The sequence below is a fragment of the Xiphophorus hellerii genome, chromosome 19 (genome assembly GCF_003331165.1).
Source record: "Xiphophorus hellerii strain 12219 chromosome 19, Xiphophorus_hellerii-4.1, whole genome shotgun sequence".
In the NCBI taxonomy this organism is placed as follows: Eukaryota; Metazoa; Chordata; class Actinopteri; order Cyprinodontiformes; family Poeciliidae; genus Xiphophorus; species Xiphophorus hellerii.
This window is the reverse complement of record NC_045690.1, coordinates 5796466-5822866: the sequence shown is the minus strand read 5'-3', so window position 1 is coordinate 5822866 and position 26401 is coordinate 5796466. Positions and strand designations below refer to the sequence as shown.

Here is a 26401-nt window from a genome sequence, read left to right as displayed (position 1 = left end):
TTATATTCATACATATAAATAATGATTTCAGATGTGAAGTGTATTTATTTCTTAAAGTGACCTAGTGTTCTTCCTTGAACATGGGATATGCAAAATATGTTGGTTACATGTTTTGCACAAAATCATTCTTAGATAATGAGATTTTAGTCAGAATGATTCTTTTTAGAGCTCCCTGTCGCTTTAAATCCAAATAATCTGCTGCTGGCCACGCTCCCTAACTCAACGGTTACACTCTGACGTGTAAATATATACAACCGTACATCTTTGAAAAGCATTTATATAACCGAATGAACAGCAATGGATAAATTTATGGGAACATCCTTGATAAGAATCAGAAATTAAATGAAGCAGGATTTTTCAGCTTGATATTGATCTCAAATGCTAATTATTTAGCCGTAGCTAAATAATTAAATCCAACTTAAAACATATTGAAAGAAGTCAAGATCAGAAGATCTGCTACATGTCTGTGATGAGGTTTAAAATTGAAAGATGAGTGTTTAAACATTTTCAGAACTGTAATGTTTAAGCAGTCTCCACAGATAAATGATTAAAAAGATGAGAAACAGAGCGCAGACCCGCCACAAAGCCAGAAATAATTGGCAAAAAAAGAAGAAAAAGTAGACAAAGACGTGGCTTCCATTAACCCAGGAACACGTCAGATATAAACCGTTATCCCAACACGCTGTTAAACGAAACACACGCTGTCCTGCCAAAGAGGAAGTGCAGAGGGATTACGGAGGATATGTGGAGCAGATCTTACTGAATGTCAGCGATCCCTAAAGTCAAAGCTCAGCTACATAGATCTGTTTTCTCTCTGTCTGTGAAAATGCTTTTTTAACTATCTGCTCGCAATTATACCCTCAGAAAACGTCCCAAACGGTTTAAACAAGCGTGAAGAGGCTACCTGGTGAAATTTATTACATTAGTGTGACATTTAATAAAGTCGATACGTATCAAAATATCAAAGGAGTTATGTTTACTTGAGTAAAAAATACTTTTACTGTGCTGTACTTTTTACTCTTGAATAAATTTTCTGGATTTTCCACTGAATGAGAAACATATTTTACCAAAAAACTCACCAGACACACACTTGCAGTTTTTGCTACTTGTATGAATTATTGTCTTTTTTGTCCTTAAAATATGAACATTTCCACTTAACTTTATATTTTGGTGCATCTGATGATGTAATTTTTAAATATTAAATGCCTCATAATTTGATCAGCTGCTACCTTTTACTTTTACTTGAGTAAAAATATATTGAAGTAGTCTGAAGTACTCTTACTTTAGTAAAATTTTTGCGTACTCTCCCCACCTATGCAGATGCAATTTTGAATCTATAACATAAAGAACCATTTTACAGAAAAAAAGGGCATCCAAGAAACGAAGGTGAAGGTGGAGAGTGAGTGTTCATACAGGGAAAAGATAAAAACAGAGAACCGGTAAAAGGGTTAAAAGCTTCTCTAGCTGCTTACCAAAATCAAAGTGAGAAAAAAATCCCAGTTTATACCTTATGTAGCTGTTCTGCCAGGCAGCAGTTGTTAACATTGTTGCTAAGGTCCTGGGCTGGAATCCTGGCCACAGTCCAAAACATGCTAAGCTAACTGCTCTCTCTAAATTGCACTTAGGAGTGAGAGTGTGTGTGAGAAAAAGTGTGTATTTGTCTCTGTGTGATGGACAGGCAGCTTATTAAGGGTGTATACTCTCATCGAATGACAGCTGGATCCTGGCATCAGTCCACCCTCTACCCAGCAGAGATGGGTGGATGGATATTCCAGAAGCTGGAAATGTTAACATGAGTTTGAGGTGGATTCCTACCAGCCCCGTTTAGTATATATATATATATATATATTTTTTTTTTTACCCTTTTGTGGGCTCTAGTGCCCCTTATGTGATAGTGGGCTGACAGGAAACAGGGAAGGAGAGGGGGGAAGACATGCGGCAAATGTCGTCGGGTCCGGGAGTTGAACCCGCGACGGCCGCGTCGAGGACTCAAGGCCTCCAAATACGGGTCGCGCTACGCCCTACGCCACCACGGCACGCCCCCGTTTAGTATATTTTAAACAAACTCTAGTTCATGAATGAATCAAATCTGATTCAGCCCAGAAAAAACGAACTCTGGTCCGCCTACAAACCTCGGTCTCGGTTCAAGTGAACTCTGGTGCTGCTTGAATGCATATGTGAACACCAGGTGGTCTAAAAGCAGGAAGTGGACTACAGAGCAGGGCATTATGGGTAAAAACAACCAAACAAACTAGTGGGAGAAATTGCTTGTAGGGATTTATAAGCAACAAAAAAGAAATCCTACCACAACTAAAATCTGGCGCGAGTCTATATTTGTTCAGATTTTGTGTAGAAAGAAGTTGTGCTCATTGTCTTCTTTGGAGGTTTTCATGTCTCCTTCAGTGGTTCTTGGTGCAGCGCCCCCACAGGCGAGGAGGGAAACAGGTTTTTCATTTAGTTTGGATTGTTTGACCAAGTGCAGTGTGAAACAGAACCGCACCAGCTGAAAATGTAACAAATGTTGCAATTTTGGTCTCCAATGAAACCAAAAAAGCAGGAAGCAAACAACAGTGCAAGAAATTCTGAACAAAATGCGTGAATCTAAAACTAGCGGGAAAAATGGCTCCTGGTCTTTTATAAAAGACAAAAGAGAAATGCTACCACCGCTAAAATCTGACGCTACTCCATTTTCTTTTACATTTTATGTAGAAGATGGTTGTCCTCCTGTCTTCTTCAGAGGTTTTCATGTAATTTCCTTCAGAAGTTCTTGGTGCAGCGCCACCACAGGCGAGGAGGGGAACAGGTTTGATACAGTGCAGTGTGAAAGCAAACCACAGCAGCTGAAAATGTAACAAATGTTGCAATTTTGGTCCCCAATCGAAACGGACTATCAGGTATAAAAACACTTCAACTCCTCTAAGTTAGTCCTTTTCCCTCCAATCAAAATAAACCTCAGTTTTCTGAGTGACATAGCGGATCTGCAAAAACAACAATAACTCTCATTTTCACATAAATCCCCTGCCACCATCTGAATCAACAGCGGCGTGACAAACAGCTGGAACCAGAAATCCTCTTCATTAGTGAGACTTTCAGGACCCAAACGGAGCACAGATGTACTGAGTCATGGCTGGCAGCAGCTCCAGGCTCTGACACAAGCCTCGCTCTCAGTCTCAACCTTTCCTCACATGAAACAGGCCTTTGTCCTCAGCAACAAACAGCCAGGAAGGAACAGGAGGTCCATCCAGAGCGAGAGGGCGCGTGGATATGCTGATGTTCTATCCTGAAACACTGGCGTCACAGAAAACATGATTTCCATTCATTAAAAATAGAAACAGTGAACAGCAACACTACCGGATACAGTCACTCTGCAGTGGATATTCATTTAATTTGGTCTTTACAGTAGCAATCCTCAGTGAACTCCGTATTCTCTATTATTCTGCTACCCATTTAAATATCCAGGCTGTTTGTCTTGCATCATATTAGGGCTGCAACTAACGATTATTTTAGTAATCAATTAATCGATTATTCTGATGATTAATTGGATTTTAAAAAATGACATATTCACCAGATTTTTCATTTAGCCACTTAAGCCTTTTTTATACAATATTAGAACTAGATTAAAAGACAGAAACAAACTAAGGGTGCACCAATTAGAATCTTTTAAAATTAAAATCAGGATTTAGATATAAAATATAAATATGCTTAAAATGATTGAACTCATAATCCAGTTTTAAATCTCTGCTTTGTCTGGTTTTGCTGCAAACTTTTTAGTTGAAACTGAATTCAACAAAACAAGAAATAAAATGATATTCAGCAACAAAAAATGTTGTGTCAGGTTAAACCAAACCAAGAAAAAATAATTGCAAATATTTTTCTTCCTCTCATGTCTGCACCTGTGGTCTGACGAATCAATTTTTGATGGGATTTCTAATGGGGTTTTCCGCTCCGGCTGGGTGCATGCAGAAGGGGGATGCACACTTCAATCACAGAAAGCCGGGTTTTCCCGCACTTCCCCCATTAAAAGCAAATGTAGGGCATCAATTAGGCTGCAGCGTAATCTGTGCAGGCTGCACAGCAGGCACCAAGAGGTAAATTATATTTGTTAACATCGCAACCAGACACGGTTTGGAAATGAGACACTCGGCTAACAAATTAATCCTGAGCTGATTGTAAAAGGTTTGGTGATTGATTTACATCTGTTCAGAGCTTTGGAAAAACAGATTGCTTCTGTTTTTGCTTTGTGGCAACAACACCAAGAAGTTTAGATTGTCAAAATAACAACCTGAGTGAATACATGTTGCAGTTTTCAAATGCTAACATCCAAACTGCTGCTTTGTTAAATATGAGTGAACTGAAAGAATTGATCAGCAACAACAAAGTTTTAATTTTCCAAAAACTTTAAAATGAAGAAATCATTTGCTGTTTGACAACATGAAGCAATCTAAGAAATAAATCATTTCCTCATCAAAATAAATGTGATAAGAGAATGAAAGCCTCTTTCTGTGTTTGCATTAAACACAAAAATTGTGCACATTGAAATAATAAAAAATAAATTTGCTTAATGTAAACACAGCAATTTCAAAAAACCTCACATTTTTTGATAAAACGTTTTGGTGGTGTAGAATGAGGTGGAGTTTTTGGCTGCGTCAAAATAGATGTATTTTGCAAAACTGAAAAGGAAATATCACACAAATCATGTGATCAACAACCAGATGTTACTGCTGGCAAAAACCACAAATAAGACGACAGGAAGTGGCAAGAGGATGACGGCTGTGCCTGTATCTTATTAACATATTGCATGAACAAACCTATTTTGTGTTTGCAATATCAGCAGTTTACGGTCCTTCAAACTCCGCTGGTTTGCAAAATGGCGACAGCAAAAGTTGTGATAGAACAGAAGACAGTTTTTTATTCAATAATAATTGAATACATTTTTTTGAAAATGACGACTTCTGTTGAGTATTCATTACCCAACATACGTACACATAACCACAACACGATACTTTGACATTTATTAATTCTGCACCTGTATGCAAAACTAAAGCTAAACAATATTTAAATAGTAATAACTAGCAAACACACTCTAACCGAATTTGATTAAAAATCGCAATGAAATATAACAAAATTATATAGAAAAACCCAAAATTATTATAACTCCGGTTTGCTGATTCTAAAAGCAAACGCTATAAAAAAAAAAGAAACACCCAATAATTTTTTTTTCAATAAGTTACTGTTTTCTAGTTTAACTGTTCATAATTTTTTGCCTCTCATCTCTTTGATGATGCAGCAGCTAAAAATAATGGCATCTCCTCCAGCGGGTTGTGCTGACTCGTTTGATTTATTACCAGCGGCCTCCCCCCCAGGTAACATCCACGCTCTGCTGAGCGCGCTCAAAACGGAGCGGCGCCACTTTCCGATCTGTTTCTGCTCTGCTGAGGTATTTTTAAACATCTGTGACAAACTGTCCAAGGCTCTGTGACGCCTGCGTGTCTCATCTCCTGACCTTGTGATGTTAGGTAAACACACACACACACACACACGCACACCCCCCCACATGATGATCCTCAAAATGCAGATGCACATTTATGCAAATTCTCCAGCACAGATAAGGCGCATAACTTTCTTAGTGTTCAGCTCCAGAAGCTCTTCTTTTATACACTGTAAAAGAAAGAAAATCTCTAAATTATGGTAGAACTAGAATTTTACCATATAAATATAGTAAGATCTGTTTTGCAGTGTATATAAGTAGTTTCTGGAGCCAAGCAAATAAAATTATGTCATAAAAGAGAAAATAAAACCTGCTAATCAAAGTATATTAAGGGACAAAAACACATGACCCGAGTACAGAACCTTGAGGAACCCCATGGAGGATTTGAAGTTAAACAATTGGATATTAAACCATTAATTAAAGATAATATGAAATAAATAAATACTTCAATAAATTATTTACTAGACAATATATGCAATATATTTAGTGTAGGAGAATTGTCAACTCTGGAAAAAATTAAGAGACCACTTAAAATCATCAGCTTTATATTGCTGCTATATATATATATATATATATATATATATATATATATATATATATATATATATATATATATATATATATATATATACAGTATATAGCCCAGGAATTGGAACTGTGCTGCTTTACATGCCTGATTGTTTTAGTAGGTCACAAGATGAGGCTGCCTGAATGTGTGTCAGTGCAGATAAAGAGGAGAGAGGAAGAGTGTGCAGGAAGAGTGTGTTCTTGACAACTTTTAATGTGCAGAGAAAATCTATTTTTAATTTATTTAAGACAACCAAACCAAACACAATTACAGCTGCGTGGCAGAAGAGACAGAAATGCTTTGAAAAGAACTACAAAGTATTTTTTACAAGTAACAGTTTCTTCAAATGAATGTTTGATACTGGCCTGCTTTTAACAGGATACAATGAGAGCATTTTAATGCATTTTGACAAAAATAAAATATTTCAGCAGAAGCTGACAGCAGACCCTTTTATATTAGCACATTTTCATGGTTCTTATATATTATTTTTGCAGATTTTAAGCTAAGCATCGCATTAAAGAGATTTGAGCGCCTCAACCTGAGCAATAGCTGCTTCTAATATTGCAGTTACATCAGTATCTGTCAAGCATTTTATGTGGAGTTACTTTTAATTTTGCATTTAAAATACTTTTAACAGTCATACCTGTAAGAAACATTCAGTTATTAGTCAGTCTAATTTGCTTTACTGGTATTTGTATTCTGTCTTTTATAGTTGTGACTGCAATGTGTCATTAAAATAAATATTAAATAAAATAATTGATTAATTAATTTAGTATACAAAAACTTGCAGAAATGTACAATTAGGTGTTTTAAAAAGAAAATTGTTGAAGAGTAAAATGTTTTTGAAGGGCTAAAAGGAACTAAATTAAATAAATTAATCATTAAATGTACAATGAAATAAATAAACGTTTAAATAATTTATTTACTAGACAATTTATTAAAGGTATTACGAAAAAATTAAAATGCAAACTTATAATAGCTGATAATTAAATGTGCATTTAATCATTTCATGGTTACGGTTCTTGCACATTTAATAAATTGGCATATTTAATTAATAATTTAATGATGTATTTATTTATTTAGTTTTGTCCCTTTTAACTCGTGGGATTCCTCAAGGCTCTTAACTCGCGTCACTGTTTTTTCTTCCCTTCATATTCTTTGATTAGCAGGTATTCTTCAGTTTTTTATGACATAATTTAATTTAATTCAGTTCTGTTCATTTATTTAAAGGTACTTTACAAAACAGATTGAACTAATACAAATATATATGGTCATGATTACTATTTCTATGTTGATCATATTGAGCTATCTGGGTTTTTTAAACTACACGTTAGTAGTTTGATAACCAAAAGTAATTCTTCTCATTCATGTCCTTAATTATGCTTTTTTTTATCTCTTTATGCTACTATTTGTTTCTTCAGCATCTTATCTTTGTGACTATTTTTGAGAAAAAACATTCATTAATTGAAGACGGAAACACTTATTTGCATAAATTAAAATGCATAAAATCTAAACACGCCAGAAAAAGATCTGATCAGGATCTTATGAAATAGGTGCGTATCGCTGCACACATTTAATGAGCACAAGCTGCTGGTCTGTGTATCATTTCACTATAAATGGTTCACTATTTAGCGGCACTGAAGTAAAAGTGCTGAGCAAACCTTATCAGGGGGAAAGTGAGAGAAAACGGAGGGAGATAAGGCGCTGGATGGTTGGGGGCAGGGCGGCTCAAATCGCCCAGCTCAATATCTGACTGGCTGCAGATTAAAAATGAAAAAGAAAAACAGAAGAGCGCTCTGAAATCCACCGTGAGAGAGTCAGATGTGAGGATAAAGGGGCAAACTGCTTGAGAAAAAGCAGCAGAATAAAGCCGAGCAGGATTTAAACATGGACGAGACGCGGCTGGATCCGAAAAGAACGAGGTGCGACGTCTCACTGACTGATACTGGAAATCAATGTGAGCCTTTAAACGAATCAGCAGGAGCAGATAAGTTATCCTGTTCAGGTCGATAGTTATTAGACCGATCCACTGAAACATGTAGATACAGATTAGTGGTGTTTTACATCATTTCCTAATGTTTTGAAGCAGTCTTTTTTTAGAGTCCACTAGTGTAAATAGGTTTACATGGACAACATGTAAACAACAGCCATCGCTATCTACAGTAACTCTTTAAAGAATTTGAATTAATATATGCTACAACATTTAATTTCAATTTGGGATCAATAGAGTATTTTTGAATTTGACTGATTTAAACAGGAGAAAGGTCAAAAGCAGAAGAGGAGAGATAGATTAAGATAAAAAAAAACGCTCTAAAAAAGAACTTGATAATAAATAAATAGCAAAATACATAAATCAATCTCAATAGATAAAACATCTGATAAAATATTCAACATATGGAATATCTACTGAACTCTGATCCTGAAATCTGGAATCAACTCACTCTCTCACTCTTTGGTTGCCTGGCAACAACCCACTGGGCAGCAGTTCAAGCACCCCCTAACTTCGGTTACCTAGCAACGAATTCCGCTGAGCAACTGACACAGTAGCAGTTTAAAGTTCCACCACTTTTCCTCATAACTGCTTACAAATAATAAAAAAAACAACGACGAAGAGGGAAAACTGGATGAAACAGGAAAGGTCACACCCCTAGTCTGGTAGAATTTCACATATTTAAATCCAAAAAACTAATCAAAGATTATCGATGTCGACTGATATGAAACGCTGATATCGTGATAAGTTATTCAGTCATGTTGTCCAGCGCTACTGTAACACTAAAAACTACAATTTCCCTTTAAAACAACTCATCCTTGGCAGGTAGTCTGAGCGGGGCTTTGATCCTAATTCTTCCCCACGTGCCGCCATCAGTCAGAGTTCAGACAAAGACTTCTCTAAACGCAGATCCACGGAGAAGAAGAGACGGAGGCTAGATGAAGTCCTGTCACCTCTGATGTGCTTCAAAAATACCTCCAACAAGCATCAAAGCAGCTTCAGTCTTTATTAAACTCCCACCGCACCCTTCACATCTGCTCAGTCCAGCTGTACTTTCACTAATTAATCCCTACCTTCTTCATTCATGATCTCACATCGCAGCTTTTTATCCATGATTCCTTAATCCTGACGTGTGTTTGAACATGGAGCAGAAAGATTTGGTAAAAACAAAAAGAAATCATTCTTAAAGGTGGCCTGTTATGCTTCCTTAAGCAGGTTAGGTCTGTGGTATGTTCATTACATTTTTTGCACTAAATTATTCTTAGATGATGAGATTTTATTCTGCTCAAAACAGATCATTTTGAGCTGTTTTAGGGTGCCTTGTCACTTTAAATCCAAATAAACTGCTGCTGGCCACGCCCCCCCCCAACTCAATGTTTGCATCCCACATGAAAATGGCTGCAAACAGGTTCGTAATTATACAACCCTACATCTTTGAAAAGCAGAAGTGGAGCCTCCTACACAACCAACGAGAATGTAGCAAAAGGTTTCTGGATGGTAAGTCAACTACAAAACATTTGTTTTTTCCTGCAACCATTGTATAGCACATACAGCTAAGCCTGTCACAACAACAAATTTTGCAGGACAATAAATCGTCCCAGAAGTTATTGTGATAAACAATAATATTGTTGTTTTCAGACCATGTTCAAGTAATATAATGGTAGTAATGCAAGAACACCTATGCAAAGAGCAATAAAATTACAATTCTAATGAGCATTTAACACTGAGACTGGAAGACATTTTAAGTATCCAAAATAACTAAACAAAACAACAGAAACAACAAATAAAATGAATTATTGCCCTTCAAAAAAAGTCTTAGTTGACTCCAAGTTACCAGATAAAAGACTTTTGTCATCCAACTTTTGGTAGAAAGAGAGAAAGAAAGGAGTAAAACAATAAATCATGCTAATGGAAAAGATTGAGCTCGCTTTACTTTATCATGTGTTTATTTCTTATTCCAACAGACCCACATAGGGCGGTAAAACTAGCTGACCAAACATGGTGGAGCTCTGCTTGGGTTGCTAGGTGACGTCCGGAATTCCCCTTGGGTTGCTAGGTAACGGTGCAGTGCCAGTGGCTCGTGACTTAACCTTTGAGAAGTTTTGAAACAGTTCATTTTCCACACACTAAAAAACATCGTCGAAAGAAAAAAACGACTGGGAGTTTTGTTTTTAATAGCTTTGGCTGTTTTTATGAGTTTTTAGAAGAAGTTTTCAAATGTAAGTACAAAAATGTGCAACATATGAGTTTTCCATAATAGGTTGTGCTGTTTAATAGAAACAACACAAACACATCAGCTGCTACTAAGCATGTTATCTGATGAATTTGAAGCAGAAGTTTTGTATGTTTATGCTCAGAATTATTTACACTTCTGTCAGACTTAGATTTGAAATTATTTTCTTTCAAGAAAAAAATGCGAATTTTGGGGACAAAAATCCAGCTGGTTAATGATTTTCCGTAGGTTTTTGGTAGTAAAAATAAAATGCACTTGGTATATCTGAAAAATCCTCCATAAAAAAGGTCAAATTGAAATTTAATTTTGATTAAAGCCATTTAAAAATCCACTGAAAGAGAATTTACTGTGATTGGGGCTGATTGCTCTCTTCTGGTTTGACTACAGCGTTTATATTTTTACTCTAATCTGTGTTCCTCATAACAGGGACAATGTAAACTCAGCTATTTTGGGAAATAGCTGGCCGTAGTGAGCTTTCAGACAAAACAGGAAACAACCGTCAAATTATTCAATGGGAGCTAAAAGCGGTCACTTTCTTCCCCTTAAAATGAACCAATACACATCAAATCATCTGTGAAAGCAATTGCAAATAAACTCCATCATCATTAGCAGCTACAAACCCTAAACTAACACAATTAAATTTCTGCTCTTCTCCAGAAGCAGCTTGTTCTAAATCAGATTTCCCAGACAAAGGGCCTATTTAAAGGGTATATTTCCTCCATCAGCTGCAGTCAGACACATTACATGTAACTACATGTAATTATACAACCCTACCTCAGACACATCGGGTGTGTCTGAGGTTGTAAGGGGGCTAATTTTCATTTATTCTGACCGCCAGAGGACAAAGCGTGCATCCTGCTCATGTTTTCTGTAGTTTAGCTGACCCGCTCTCAGAACATTAGTCTGGTTGAATGCTCGACACTCACGAGGCACGAGAGGGGCAGCGAAAGAGGGGAGTGAATGACATCATTCGCCTCTGCGCTGAGTGGATTTGGACAGCTGGAGCGGAGAACGATGATGTCAGTTTGGCCTTCAGGACAAACACAGTAGATGTGTGCGCCCCTGGTAAGGCAGTCTGTTGGAGCAAAACACAAGTTCCTCTGTGAAGATGAGTGTTTTCATTTGGGAGCAGGAATGTAGAGGCAGGGCCGGCCCAAGACTTTTTGGGGCCCTAAGCGGATTTTAATTTGGGGCCCCCCTTAACAACATGTCAACACCAGATGCTTTGTTATTACTAGGCAACTCGACGTGGGAAACATACCTACTATTATTGGCATCATTTGTAATTAGCTTACAGTGTTATGATGGCTATTGATTTTAACCTCACAGGAGTAACAAACTAAAACATTATTTGGATTTTTACGTACGTATTCAAGTGTCCCATATTATCAGAGTTGGGTAGTAACTATTTACATTTATTCTACATTTATTCTATTACATGTACTTGAGGAACTTTTTTGAAAGAAATTTACTTTTCAGAGTATTTTTACTTTTACTAGAGTAATATTTCTGGATTTTCTACCCACTGAATGAAAAACAAACTTGTTTTAATCAAAATTCCCCAGACACACACCTGCAGTTTTTGTTAAAGTTTCATAAGTTTTTTACTTAAAGTAACAGATTTGGAAACATTTTCTTTTACTTGATTTTGTTATTTTGTGTTATTTATATAAATTATTGTTGTTTTGATTCTTAAAATACCAACATTTCCTCTCAACTACATAGTTTGGTCTATCTGATGATGTTATTTTAAATATTAAATGATTGATAATTTGATCAATTACTAGACTTTTTACTTTTACTCGAGTAAAAATATGTTGAAGCAGTGCTACTTTTGTTATTTTTCTTTGGCATCTTGTCTTTGGATGCCAATGAAACAAAAATAAAGGTACAAAACTGTGAGGGGCATATAAGTTTATTACAGTGCTGCAGATGCTAATTATTAGAATGAATGGGAATTTCTATAGACATTAGCATCAAGCTAGTGGTCTTAGCAGTAGCCTTTTGTTTTCCTTTGTTTTGTGGTTGTGCTGACGTGAATGTTATTTAGCTTTAATGTCATGTAGAAGCAAGCAAAATATTTTAATTTTTTAGAGTGAATTGTTATTTCTTGCTACAAATATTATTAGTAATTGAAAATCATTTGTATTGTTAACTGATTGCTCTCTGATAAGACAGAAAGGAAGTTTCGAAGTGTGAAATCACACTGAGATAAATGCAGCAAGACAAAGCTTTTCTACTACTTCAGCAACATGGCGTGCCAACCAGAGAACCTCCAGCTGCTGCATTTTTATTTCTAAGAGTTTGAAGCGACACTCGTATCCTCAGGAAATCTGGTGAAGCCTCCATGACGTGGAGCACGCTGCCACACCTGTTTTTCAGGTCAGTCAAAACAACGCACACCTCTGCTGTCACTGTCGCTTCACTCATCACAAGGAAAGAAAACAGATCCATTTGACTTTTACAGTTTGCTCTGAAAGGATTTAAAGTTTGAATAAATCCAAATGGATTGAATATTTGTCTATCTCTGTGCAGCTTCTTCCTTTGTGTCCAAAATGGTTTTAACCAGCTTCACTTCATCAGTTATTCATGGGAACACTGAGGCCTGAAGTGGACCTATGAAGCAGTCACCTCTCTGTAATCCCTCATCCTTCGTTTTCGTTAGAGAGGCGCTGCTTTCCCCTTCCTCCTCATCAGCTGCACAAGTGCTTACACAGCTCAGAAAACGCCATTGATTTTTTCATTAACAGTAAACGACAGCCGAGGCGACTCACGATGACAAGCTGCGGCAGCACGATCGCAGTCAGAGCATTCTTACGTTTACCGTTAAATAAAGACGAGGGGAAACTTTAGAGGAATAAGAGGAACTTTTTGAAGAAGTGGAGAAATGTTTAATTAATAATCTGTTACTACTTTAGGAGAAGCCCGAGCATGTTAGCTCGGTCATTGTGTTCGGTCTAATCCCCTTTGTTTGGCTCTTACTGTCTCTTTTCAGGATTCTGAACAAATGTCGCCTGTCCTTACAAATAACTGAACACACTTAGGTTGTTTTCACACCTGATAGTCCGGTAGATTCGGTTCGATTGGGAACCAAAGCTGCAACATTTGATACATTTTCAGCTGTTGCCAGTTTTCTTTCACACTGCACTGTGTCTAAAGAACCAAACTATTTGAGAAACCTGTTCCCCTCCTCACCTGTAGGGGCGCTGCATCAAGAACCACTGATGGAAACAACACAAAAATTTCTGAAGAAGGCATGAGCGCAACTTCTTGTTTCACAAAATGCAAGCAAAAGTGGAGTAGCGTCAGATTTTTGCAGTTCCACAATTTCTCTTTTGTCTTTGGTAAAAAACTATGAACCAGTTCTTCCGCTAGCGATAGACTCGCGCGTTTGTTTTGGTTGTTTTTACCCAGAATGCCCTGCACTGTAGTCCATTTCCTGCTTTTGGAGCAGTCTCCGGTCCACTTGCATCCACATATGCATTCAAACTGCATCAGAGTTCACTTCAACCGAACCGTAACCAAAGTTTTTAGGTGGATCAAAGTTCGCTTTATTGGTCTATTACAAATGAACCAGACTTTTTAGATAAACAAACTAGAGTTTGATTAAAGCAGACTAAACTGGGCTGGTATGAATTCAACCATACAATCCCACCCTATTCTGAAACAACATATCAGAGACATAAAGAAACATTTGTCAGTGCTGTGCATTAGAAAAATAACATAAAAAACTCAATTAAAGCTGCATGTTAGGATGCATTCACACCGGTCATGTTTAATCCGCTTTAATTTAACTCTAGTTTGTTTGTCTAGAAAGTCCAGTTCATTTGTAATTGACCAAGAAAATGAACTCCGGTCCTCCTACAAACTTAAGTCTCAGTTCGGTTAAAGTGAACTGTGGTGTGGTTTGATTGCAAATGTGAATGCAAGCAGACTGAAGTCCACTCCAAAAGCAGGAAGTGGACTTTAACGCAGGGCATTCTGGGTAATCACAGCCAAAACAAACATGCTTATCTAGCGCTAGCTGGAAAAATGGTTTGCAGTCTTTTACCAGACCAAAGAGAAGCCATAGCACTGCTAAAATCTGATGCCTCTCCATTTTTGTTTCCATTTTGTCAATCAGAAAGTTGCGTTCTTGTCTTCTTCAGAAGTTTTTGTCTCGTTTCCTCCAGAGGTTCTTGGTGCAGCGAAGCGAGTCTATCAGACTATCAGGTATGAAAATAAAAACTTTTTCATGTGGGTTTTTACTCAGTTTATTACTGACTTGCATACAAAACATTAAATTGACACAAAAAAACCAAACTGATATGATTTGTTTTCGCAAGTTGACTCCCCAGGGCATGCCACCCTGGATGGAGAGCCATTAACTGTAGAGAAACCACGCAGGAAGGCATAATGTTACCAATCTGAATGCAGTTTGATGTAAACACTTAGAAGATAAACAGAGGAGAGCTTAATAGAAATAAATCTCTAAACTGATGTGTCATCCTGTCCTCCTGACTCACCCCTCCTCAAACAGCTCATTTCTCCTCCCCAACAGCTCGGACAACACTGCAGATGTTTTCTCCTGCTGAAATAAAGGGGAAAACCTCATCCAAAGAAATCTGGACATGAAACTGAAACGCTGTTTCTCCGCCTGCCTGTCTTTGTTTATCGCCTCTCCTGGCTGCAGCTGACTCACTCTGACACAATGTTGACATTTTTCTGGCTTTAATTCCTCCTGCATCATGACTTTCAGCTCCAAATCCCCTAAAGTGTAAAGCTGGAGCTGCTGCTGAACTCTGATGCAGCTCAGCACTAAACACTCGCGGTCAGCTGGTCGGGAACACGGCAAGCGGGATGAGTTAGTTTCATTTTACCGTTGCAGAACTGGAGCAGCGATGAGGTGTCATACAGGCTGCTGTAGCTGGAAAAGCCGTCCTCCATTCTCAGTTTAGTTTGCTGCTGCCTCCATTCACTCCGCTCGGATCAGGCTCCCTGGCAACCCATTCACTCCCATTCCGTCATGTTAACTTGTTTTTCCTCCCAGTAAAACTCCGGAGTTGCAGCGGGAGGAACAAACCAGAGGGATGGATGTCTGCAGCTTCCTCCGGTCCTTCCGATATAAAAAATTAAACAGCTTAAAAAGAGGGAGCTCTGTTGGTGTGTGTGTGTGTGTGTGTGTGTGTGTGTCAGTAGCTCTGTGGGTGTTTAGATAATGCTCGGGACAGCCCCCACTGTCACACGGAGAGGACGAGTCAGGGCAAAGGGGCGTGGCCTGTGAGGTAAGCCCCGCCCCCTCCACTGAAAGCAGGAAAAGGAAACGCATGAAGGATGAAATAGTTTTTTAAAATGCTGAAAGCGTTCCTAAGGAAGACTATTTCCGACATGAAAGAAAAAATAAAAGCCCAAAAGGAAGTTATAATTAGACTTTTCAAGTAAAAAAGATACAATTTTTAGATAAAAAGTTATAATTTTGACTTTCAAAGTTATAATTATGACATATGAAAACATAATTTTGAGATACATTTACAATTAAGACTTTCTACACCAAAATTTTGACTTTTAATCATAATTGGAAGATTTAAAAAATCATAATATAACACATATGGTCATAATTGTGTGATAAAATAAAACCAAATTTTGACTTATAAAGTAATAATATTGAGATATAAAGACAATTTTGAGAGAAAGTCGTATGTTGGACTCTCATTGTCATAACTAAGAAATAAAAATTATAATCTAAACATTTATAGTCATAATTATGAGACAAAAAGTCAACATTTTGACTTAACCACAGAAAACTAAAAGGAAAGAACTAGAAAGGAAAACTGAAAAGTAAAACTAATGTGAAAAATTGTAATATTAGAGCAACTTTTAATGCAAACAGGTCTAATTTATTTCACAAGTGGCATGCAAAACCAGACGAGCCCCTGCTTGAACTTGATGCACTCTCCAGAACCAGAACCAGAACCAAACACAGAGAAGCTGCATTCAGCTTCTATGCACCACAAATCTGGAATAAAACTACAAATCAGCCAAAACACCAAATTCCTTTAAATCTAGACTAAAACCCACCAGACCAGTGTTGCTTTTGAATCATAATAAATGAAACATTGATCAACATTTTGATGTGTTTTAAGGATTTTGATGATGGGACTCAACAACACTGCAAAAACACAAACTGACCAATTTAGGTCGAATTTCTAGTGCAAATATCTTAGGACACTTAAAATAAGATAAACCTATCTTACCAATAACTTTTCAGCAAGACATTAGAGCTTGTTTAAGTAATAATAATTCCTTGTTGATCATAATAAATGAAACATTGATCAACATTTTGATGTGTAATGACAACACTTGGCAAAATAAAGTTTCAGTTGTTGACTGTGTGTTTTATGACTTTGTGTTTTTATGATGTAAAGCACTTTGCTTTGTTGCTATACGAATAAACCTGATGTCCATGTTTAAAGTGAAATAATCTGGCAGTGGAACAAGAACTTTTTCATCAATATTAAGGAATAATTTGCATAAAACAAACTCCTATTTTTTGCTGAAAAGTTACTTATAAGTTAGTTTTGTCTTATTTTAAGTGTACTAAGATATTTGCACTATAAACTAGACCAAAAATACTTGATACGACTTTGCAGTGCTCAGCTTTATACAAATCCAGCACATCAAAAACTACATTTGTGATGTATATTGAAAGGTTATAATAAAAACTTTAAAATAAACCAGGCGTGCAGAAAAAGCTGCAGCAGAATCTGCAGAATACATTTAGAACAAACAGATATTTTGTGATTTTTCAGTGAAAATGTCTGTTACTAGTTTCACTGTTTAATGTTTCTGTTGCTGAAATGTGCTTTACTAATAAACTTGATTGATTGACTAACCTCCAGTAATGGCTGAAATCTAAAAGCTGAGCTTCGTTCTGACTCGGAGGGAGAATCAAAGCCTTTCCTCTTTCTCACATGGGAAGAAACAGACCGACATCACAAATCTCCTAAAGCGACAGCCAAGTGTTTCCTCTGTGGCTCAACACGATTACCGCTTTGTCTGCGTTATCTGCCCCGCTGCAGACCGGCCCGAAAACAAGGACAAGAGAAGGCAACCGGAGGAACAAATGAGGAGGAGGAAAACCCAAATTAAAAAGTGAGGTGGGAGTTTCAGGAGGGAAACCCTGCAGGAAAAAGGGGGTAATTTGTGCTCTTCTGCAAACCGGGGGTTAGAGTTTTTGTATGTGCTCAAGAGGAGAAAACGCTTTGCATTATTTATAGGCTTGAAGGGGAAAAGAATAAGAAGCCTGGGGAAAATAGAATCTGTGGCCTACATTCATGCTGAAACACTTCCCCCCTTTTCTCCTCAGATCACAAGATGGAGTCACACAGAGGCAGAGAGGCTCTAAAAACAGCAGCGCGTTGTTTCCTCCTGGGCAGGTAGCGGCTCGTCGCTGTGACCCTTACAGAGATGAACGGGTCACTGCCAGATCCTCAGCTGAATCACTGACCGCCTCCGTGTCCCGCAGGAGAACTCGCCCATTACGCAACAGCATCAAGCATCAGGCGACGCGCTAAGCTGGGTCGCAGCCGGGATTACGCCAGGAAACAATTTGGTCTTTGTAGAGCAAACGGTTCGTCTGATCACAAGAATCTTAATATATGTTGAATTTTCAGAGTCTGAGCGCACTACACTGCAAAAACATCAAGGATTTTTAGCCTGCAAATATCTTGAAATTAGATAAAACCAACTTAAAAGTAACTTCAGCTTCAGATAAAGGATTAATTTATTCAACAGTCATAACAAAAAAACAACAACAAAGACACGCCATACACAACAAATAGGAAATTATTATTTAAACATGGGACTGCTTTTGTTCAGTTTGTCTATCCCTATCAAATAAACTTAAATTAATTAATCATTTAGAATCAATAATTCCTTAATATTGATCAGAAAGTACCAGTTCCACCTGCAGATTGTTTCACTTATAACATGGGGAACATGTGTTGTTAAAGAGAACCTATTATGCAAAGTTCATTTTTCACTGCAAAAGCACAAAATCTTACCAAATATTTATGGTCTAGCTTCTGGTGCAAATATCTTATTACACTTGAAATAAAACAAAACTAACCAATAAGTAGCTTTTCAGAAAGATATGAGCTTGTTTAAAGTAATTACTTCCTTAATATTGATAAACAAGTGAAATAACTTGTTTATGTTTTTCCATAAAATGGAAAATATGTTGTTATAAGTGAAATAAGCGTATTTTCCATCAATATTCAAGAATTATTTACTTACAACATGATCACATTTCTTGCTGAAAAGTTACTTCTGTCTTATTTCAAGTATAATAAGATATTTTTCCAACAAACTAGACCAAAGATACTTGGTGAGATTTTGTGTTTTTGCAGTGCTGCTTGGTCACAGACAGTTTTTAACTAAAAGTTATGCAAAAATCCACCAAGCTTTTTTTCATCTATCAGCTCTAAGATGTGCTAAAGCGTTGAATTCTGAGGTTTTCTGCAGATAAAGTAGGAATTTTGAGCTCTGTGCATCGTTTGTCCTTCATCCTGGATTTCTTGAGCCTTGTGCTGTTTTGTCTGAAGGGGGTTCAGATTTTTGTAAATCTCATTGTGGAGCTGATTTGGTATCCAGATTAGGGACAGGTCTGGCTTTTGTTTGTGTCTGCCTCTCTTTTTTCCCCCAGTGCTCATATGAGCGGAGCACAATCCCTTAAACCAGTCCCCACATGGGGCCCAGAGCCCCGCCTGAGTCTCAGCAGGGGGCAGACGGAGAACCGGCCCCGGCCCCCTGCACCACATTATCATTAAAAGCTCATCATGAGGTTCCCTGCATGTTGTTTTCTATTGTTTTTAAGCATTCCAGACAAAAAATAAGAAATTAATAATGAGAAGAAAACATTTTAAAAAGAATATCTTACAAATGTGGCATCTCTTTGTATTAAACCCCTCGAACTCTGATACTCTTAAATAAAATCATGCCAGAGTTGATGGGAAGGTGGATGGAGCGAAATAAGGGACGATACCAGAAGAAAACCTGGAAAAGGTTTGAGTTTGGACTAACAAGTCTACATATGAATGGGACTGGCATCAATAGCTGAGTTTCTATTAACCGTAAAATTGCACAAACTGAAATTACGAACATAAATGTCTTTGATAAACTGTTTTAGCTTTAGGATGAGGTGGTTTTTCAGCCGTATTGAAATATATTTATTTTGCAAAACTGCAACGGAAACACTTTTTTTTTTTTTTAATCATACGAGTCATGTGATCAACAGCAGGATGTTACTACTGGCAGAAACGCTGAAGAAAACGACAGGAAGTGGTTGGAGGATGACAGTTTGTTTTGGGGTTTTTTTTGGACAATGTCCAGCTAGCTCCACCAGAGCTCTCACAGCACCACACAGTTCATAAAAGGTTTTGTGTCATTCGAACATATTGAATCATCTTCTGTAAAATGGCCGCCGATAGTTTCCCCAAAACGTTGCATAAGTAGCCGCTCCTAAATATAAACGGCTTGTTGCTCCAATGCCTGAATAAGAAGCCGGCGTCTCCTCTCATGACTGAGATGATGCTAGCGCCGTGAATTATGAATATAATCTCATCTAACTGTTTACAGCAGTCGCTTCCATAATTTTTTATAATTTATTGATTAAAAATGCTTATTTACGCACTTTTTCAATTTAATCTCTTATTTAATGGAAATGTCACAATTGCGAGATTGTGTTCTTTTGACATTAGCAGAACTGCAACAAAGATTTGAGCACATTTGTAATGGAACACAATGACAGTTTAAGCTAATTTTATAGTTTTAAAATTTAAATAATTTGTGTTTATTATAAACTGCTTTTTTAAGATGAAGATGTAAAGATTCTGCATCTTAAAACAGAACCTGGATCTTAAAACAGAATGGGATGGATGGAACCAATGTTTAATTTAATGTTTGGGTTAGATCAACATTTTCAGTTACACGCCACACTCTGCAGAGGGCAGCATGTTTTCTTTTTCTCAGTCTAAAGCTCCATTACAATGTGGGCAAAACTTTTATCTACGTTCCACTAATGTTGGAGAAACACAATTTCACAATTGCCGTGTTTCCAATAAAGTAATTAATAAATAATTAAAAAACCAACCACATCATCATCCTTCTACCACTTCCTGTTGTCTTCTTTGCAAACTTGTCTGATGTGAAAAGGGTTTTTATTGTAGTTTTGCAAAATAATCCAATTTTGATATGGCCAGAAAAACCAAGAGTTTATTTTTTTCTCTCTTTTGTTTTTGGATATTTGAGTGTTTTCCATAAAGCAAATTTATTTTCAAAACGTCAAATCGCTCATGGACATGTTCAGCTAAAACGCAGCTCTTGGTCGAGATCTGGAGAAACGTGACGTGAAATTTTTCAGCTCTTGCTAAAGGAATATGTTTTTTTTGAGTTAATGCGACTAATTGGGTATTAAATTTATATTTTATGTTCCCTACAGAAGTGGGATGTTTCTTCGTAAAAAAAAGTCAAGTTTCTGTTATTCACGTGTTCTTAAAGATTATACAGAATATGTGGACATTTTTGTAAGTCAGACTACTGATTTGTGAATTTTTTTTGTCTATTCTCTATGAGAATGCCTTACTGCATGAAAATATTTTATGCTGTTCATTTCTCACGGTGTTGTTTGTGACCTCTGACTCCAATTAAATTCTAATAAAAATCAAAATTTTTACATTTTTCCATCAAAGTTTATTAGAGTGGAGCGTTGCGTTAAGTGGTGGGGCTAAAAGTAAATGCATGCCACACTTTTCAGGTTTACACCACACAAAATGTTGCAAACTATGTTCTCGATTTCGCAATTATGCACAACTTTGTGTCGGTAGATCAGCTACAATCACAATAAATGTAATTGTTTTCATAGTTTCAGCTTCCACTGACCTTGTTTTGTTTCTAAAACTCCCTGCTGGTTTACAGCTGCAGCTCCAGAAGGTCACATTCAGCCACACCAGACATCTCTCTTTTCAAAAAAGAGAGAAGAAACTGCTGACATTTGTTTCGTCAGCAGATGATCAGTTGGGCTGTTGGTGGGTCGGGATTATGAACAATCAAATCCAGAGCAGAGGGGGGGAACGGGTCAAATCCTCGGTGTGATCCAGCCACCATCTGTGTTCCTGTCCTGCTTATTTGTCTGCTTTGTTCTTTTACACCATGAATTCATCCAACCTGGGCTCCAAATCAGGCCTTCAAACTCTGAAACACTGAAATCTTTTACATTAACAAGCTGGATAGACACTCTTTGATAAACATTTTTAACTAGTTAAAGAGGAATTGAAGAGCTGCCAGATAAAATTTATAAGGTTTAATAGACGTTTCAACCTGCTTGTGACAGAGCGCAAACAAGTGTGATCACAAACAGAATCTGCCAAAAGTAGTAAAATAAAAATAAAATAAAACCTCATAGAGCAGAAAGGACTTTAATACTTAAACCTGACATGTATATTTTGAAGTAAGGCGTTATTTAAATTGAGTAGTACTCCTAAAAGAGGAATTGCTGATCCTTCTGGGACAGAAAATAATCTTATTGCCAAACACTTAAGTCAAATTTAATTTCTCTTTGCGTAAAGGTCAAACTGAGAAATTACAAAAAGACAATTAAAGGTGACCCATCATTCTTCCTTGAACAGGTTCGGATAGGTCTATGGGCTACATAAATAATAAATTTTTTCCTGCCCAGTTCAGCCTGTTTTGAGTTGTTCTAGTGTCTCTGTCACTTTAAATCCAAATAAACTGCTGCTGGCCACGCCCCCAACTCAACGTTTACGCTCGCACGTGAAAATGGCTACAAAAAGATGCGAAATTATACAACCTTACATCTTTGAAAAGCAGAAGTGGAGCCTCCTGCACAACCAACAACAATGCAGCAAATGGTTTCTGGACAGCACGTCAACAACAAAACATTTTTTCTTTTCCAGCGGTAGAACCAGCTGACCAAACATGCTGGAGCTCTGCTGCCACTGCTAGGTAACAAGGCAGTCACCGCTGATAATTTTCCAGACGCCGAAAACTGGTTGACAGAAAACAGCGGGGTGGGTTTCTTTTTCAAGCCCTTCGGCTGTTATTAGCAGTAGTAAGTCTTAAAATGGAAGCATAAAAAAACTGCAAAATATGAATTTTGCGTAAATGTTTACAGTGAAAAAAAAAAACACTGAAGAACTTCAGTGTTTTTGTGTGGAAGATTTTGACATTCAAATTTAACAGCACAGATTTATTATCCAAAGCTCCATCTGAATGAAGCTTTTTGAAATGTTCAGTCATGTTAGCAGACCAATACGGGCGGCCATCTTGCTTTGAATTTAGGTCAACTCTACAACTAAAAATAAGATTTTGTAAAATAAATAACATGAAAAATAATAAATTTAAATTATGAACGTTGAGTACCTTGTGAAGTTATGCTGTGACATCAATTTTATAGATAAGGAAATACTTCATCTTTAACAAATCCACATTTTTATTACCAGAAGCAGGATTTAAAATGACTGAAAAACCAATTTTTCTATTTTGTAAAAAGAACCACATGGACTGAGCTGGTCACAACAGATCGCGAGGACTCAAATTTTTCACATTGAAAACATTTATCTTGTAATTTTAAGATGTTGCATTTTTATTCTGCTAATATTACAAACATATACTTGAAATTAACAAACAAATTTCTCATAACTTGGCACTAAAACTGTCGTTCATCTCATTTAAGAATGAAATAAAAGCCACTTTTTGAAAACATTTTCTGCAGTTTATTAAAAAATATTGTAAAGAAAGCAAGAAAACAGATTTAAATCAGATCTGAACATTTTCTAAAACCCCTAGTCTGAGTAACTCAGAATACTAATAGATAAAAATGAACCAGATCAGATTGTACTTTACAACAGAATAAAAACCCAAACCCTGTGATTTATGCATTATCACCAACAGAAACCATCAGCGATGGCTGGCGTCCCGCTACAGATCAGCAGGACCCAAAGTGTTTTACTACAAACCGTTGCTGTATTTTATGGGGGAAATGTGACCCAGTTTCAGGCAGAGAGAGAAAATCTGCGACTGAATCAGACAAAAGCTGAAACTCAACCATAAAGATTCTGAATTCAAACCCAGGACGTTTTATTCTTTACTTACTTGCTTTAATCCCTTCATGAAGCTATAAATGCAGTGATTTTTTTGTGGTGCTGCAGAGGAAAAAGCAGCAGCTGCAGACTGTGGGCCACACACGCTGCAGCTCTGCCAAGTGATGATGTTCTGAGTCAGAGGAAACTGGGTCACCAGTCCTGCTCTTAAAATGATGCAGCTAATATCTGTGGATGCTCCTCATTTATCCCCACCGCGCTCTGGCTCAGTAACCCTGGTTTACTCTTTAGGAAGGCAGTTCCTCTGATGAGCATTATAGAGCAATCCAAAAAAGATTTGGATCCTGAAGTTCTGCTGAAAACGAGGCGTAAACATTTTAATGTCTGAGAATAAAACGCTTCTATTTCCTCTAAAGTTATAATAAAGACGTGAACAAACAGTTGTTACGTTGACCCATTTTCTTACCACCTGTTTCTACTATATTATATTATTAAAATATTTATTTTTTAAATTGTGTTGTCTTTCTAAGCTCAGAAAACTTGCTAATCCCGGTTTTAAATTTGCTAGTGCAGACAGCTTGCAGCCTGCGATGTTTTTTGATTAAAAATGTTTAAAGTTGACAAACAAATTTGAAACTATCACTGGTTAATTATGTGTTATTGGAAGATTAATACCTAAACACCAACTATAAAGTCTTAAAAAGGCAAATATATATACATAAAAAAACTAACTAAAATAAATAAACAATGCTTAGCCTGGTGGGAAAAAACCTGCTAATTGTAGTTTCAAATATTGTTTGTAAACTCCTAACTGATTTTAGCAGCAGTTTTTAAAGCTGTGAAACCAGGAAGTATATCTATATTTTTTGGGGAAAAACACAAAATAAAAGTTAGTGCTAAAACCATGACTTTAATTTAACATAACTTCTTTAATGTCAGTTTTACTTCATAAATATACTGGAAAACATTTCTCAAATGTTGACATTTTAACCTGCTGGAGAAAACCTTTGTACTCTCATCACAGGCAGGAAGGGTATAAATAATTTTAACAGTCCCCCCCAAGAATAGATTAATTGAACAAATAAATTATTTTAAAGAGCTAATTTACAGTGGAATGCCAGAATTAACATAATTTAAGCAAACACGCTGCAAAAACAAAAATTTTACCAAATATTTTTGGTCTAATTTTAGTATAAATATCTCTGTACACCTGAAATAAGATACAACTAACTTAAAAGGAACTTTCCAGCAATAAATTTTAGTATTTTTAAGTCAATAATTCCTTAATATTGAATTAAAAAGTACTAATTCCACTTTCATTTATAACATTTCCATCAAAATTGAAGAAACTGTTGACTTAAAAAACCTCCTATTTATTGATGAGAAGTTAGTTTTAACTTATGTCAAGTGGACAGAGGTATTTGCACTAAAATTAGACCAAAAATACTTGGTAAAATGTTGTGTTTTTGCAGTGTATGTATGCATGTATAAAACAGTGGTAAAAGAGAAGCAGATGGAGTGAGAATCTGTTGCTTCATTCGGTTCATAACGCCGTTACTCCATATCAGATGATATTTTTTGGACTTTATTGCTTTGTCTCAACCTCTGGTGGTGCTTTCCGCCTCAGTTTCAAACTTCCTACTGATGAAGTGGAGACGAGTGGCTATAAACCAGCGATTCCTCCTCTTCTAATCTATATGTTAATGATGCACAAGTGGACCAGGATGGCAATAATTCAGCAGATCATGAAACTCAATAAAACTACTGCTGTGTTTTATAGAAAACACCAGAAAACAGCAAGTCAGGTTGATTGTTATGAATTAATCTATAACGTCAGAGCTGCTATAAAACGCTGAAGTGGGATTGGACTCTGTGTTGCTGCTGCTTCTCTCAGGTTTAATCACATCTGATGTGGCGTCATGTTTGGACGCCCTTCCCCCAGACTCCTCCAACATCCAACACATGTTGCAAATATGATTATCTACAAACCTGTGCATGAAATATAAACCCATTCAGTCCCACTGCAGGACAATGGGCCTGTTCTGATCCAGAACAACATGGTTAGCATGTTTAGGGATGACATCATCACCTCCGTTTCTGAACAAACGTTTGTTTTCACACAGAAAAGATTTCAAACACATGTAGTCTGAAAAACTCTTCTGCTTCCATTGATTTATCTTTAAAGGTGACCTATTAAGCTTCCTTGAACAGGCTGGGATAGGTTTATACAAAACATTTTAATACATTTTTGCATAAAATCATTCTTAGATAATGAGATTTTAGACTCCACCATTCTGACTATTTTGAGCTGTTGTAGGGCGTCTTGTCACTTTAAATCCAAGGAACCTGCTGCTGGCCACGCCCCCAAACTCAACATTTACGTTCGCACATAAAAATGACTTCAAACAGACACACAGTAATACAACTGTACATATTTGAAAAGCAAAAGTGGAGCCTCTTGCACAACCAACAGGAATGCAGCAAGTGGTTTCCGGATGGCAAGTCAACAACAAAACATTCTTTTCCTTTTCCAGCAGCCATTGTACAGCGCATGCAGTGGTAAAACCAGCTGACCAAATGTGCTGGAGCTCCATTTGGGTTGCTAGGTAACGGGGAAGTGCCTGCTGATTTTTAATGTTACGTTCAGAAGGTTTTAGAAACAGCTCAATTTCCACAAACCAAAAAACATTAACTTATAGCCATAAAACAGCTAGGTGTTTCTTTTGGCTCAGTTTGGTTTTTAGAAGCAATTAAGAACCAAATGGAAGTTCAAAAATATGCAGTATGTGAATTTTGCATAATATCTCCCCTTTAAATCAAAATCAAGATGAAGCAGAGCTGCTGTCTTTTCTCACTTCTTCACCCTCCTTACCCTTCGTTTCATGCTGCTTTCACTCGTTCATCCTGTAGTTTCGACCCTCTAGACTGTTTTCATCTTTTGCCCTTACATTACATCACACCTTTCTGTTTCTGTGTTTCAATCATTTTGACCTGGAGATGGAAAACATGACAATACTGCCCCCTG

At 36.9% G+C, this 26401-nt stretch overlaps 1 protein-coding gene across 7 annotated transcripts in view; it reads right to left on the bottom strand.

Moving 5' to 3' along the window:
• LOC116709393 (echinoderm microtubule-associated protein-like 1) overlaps positions 1-15467 on the bottom strand; it is a 52397-nt gene extending 36930 nt beyond the window's left edge. For 5 of the 7 annotated variants that reach the window (XM_032547887.1, XM_032547888.1, XM_032547891.1 and 2 more), the window contains exon 1: positions 15139-15467. In XM_032547887.1, the coding sequence (XP_032403778.1) occupies positions 15139-15205 (67 nt within the window). In that variant the 5' untranslated portion in view covers positions 15206-15467. The remainder of the gene's footprint in view (positions 1-15138) is intronic. The other 2 variants (XM_032547893.1, XM_032547894.1) reach the window with 1 other exon arrangement.
• Between the last annotated feature and the right edge of the window lie 10934 nt (positions 15468-26401).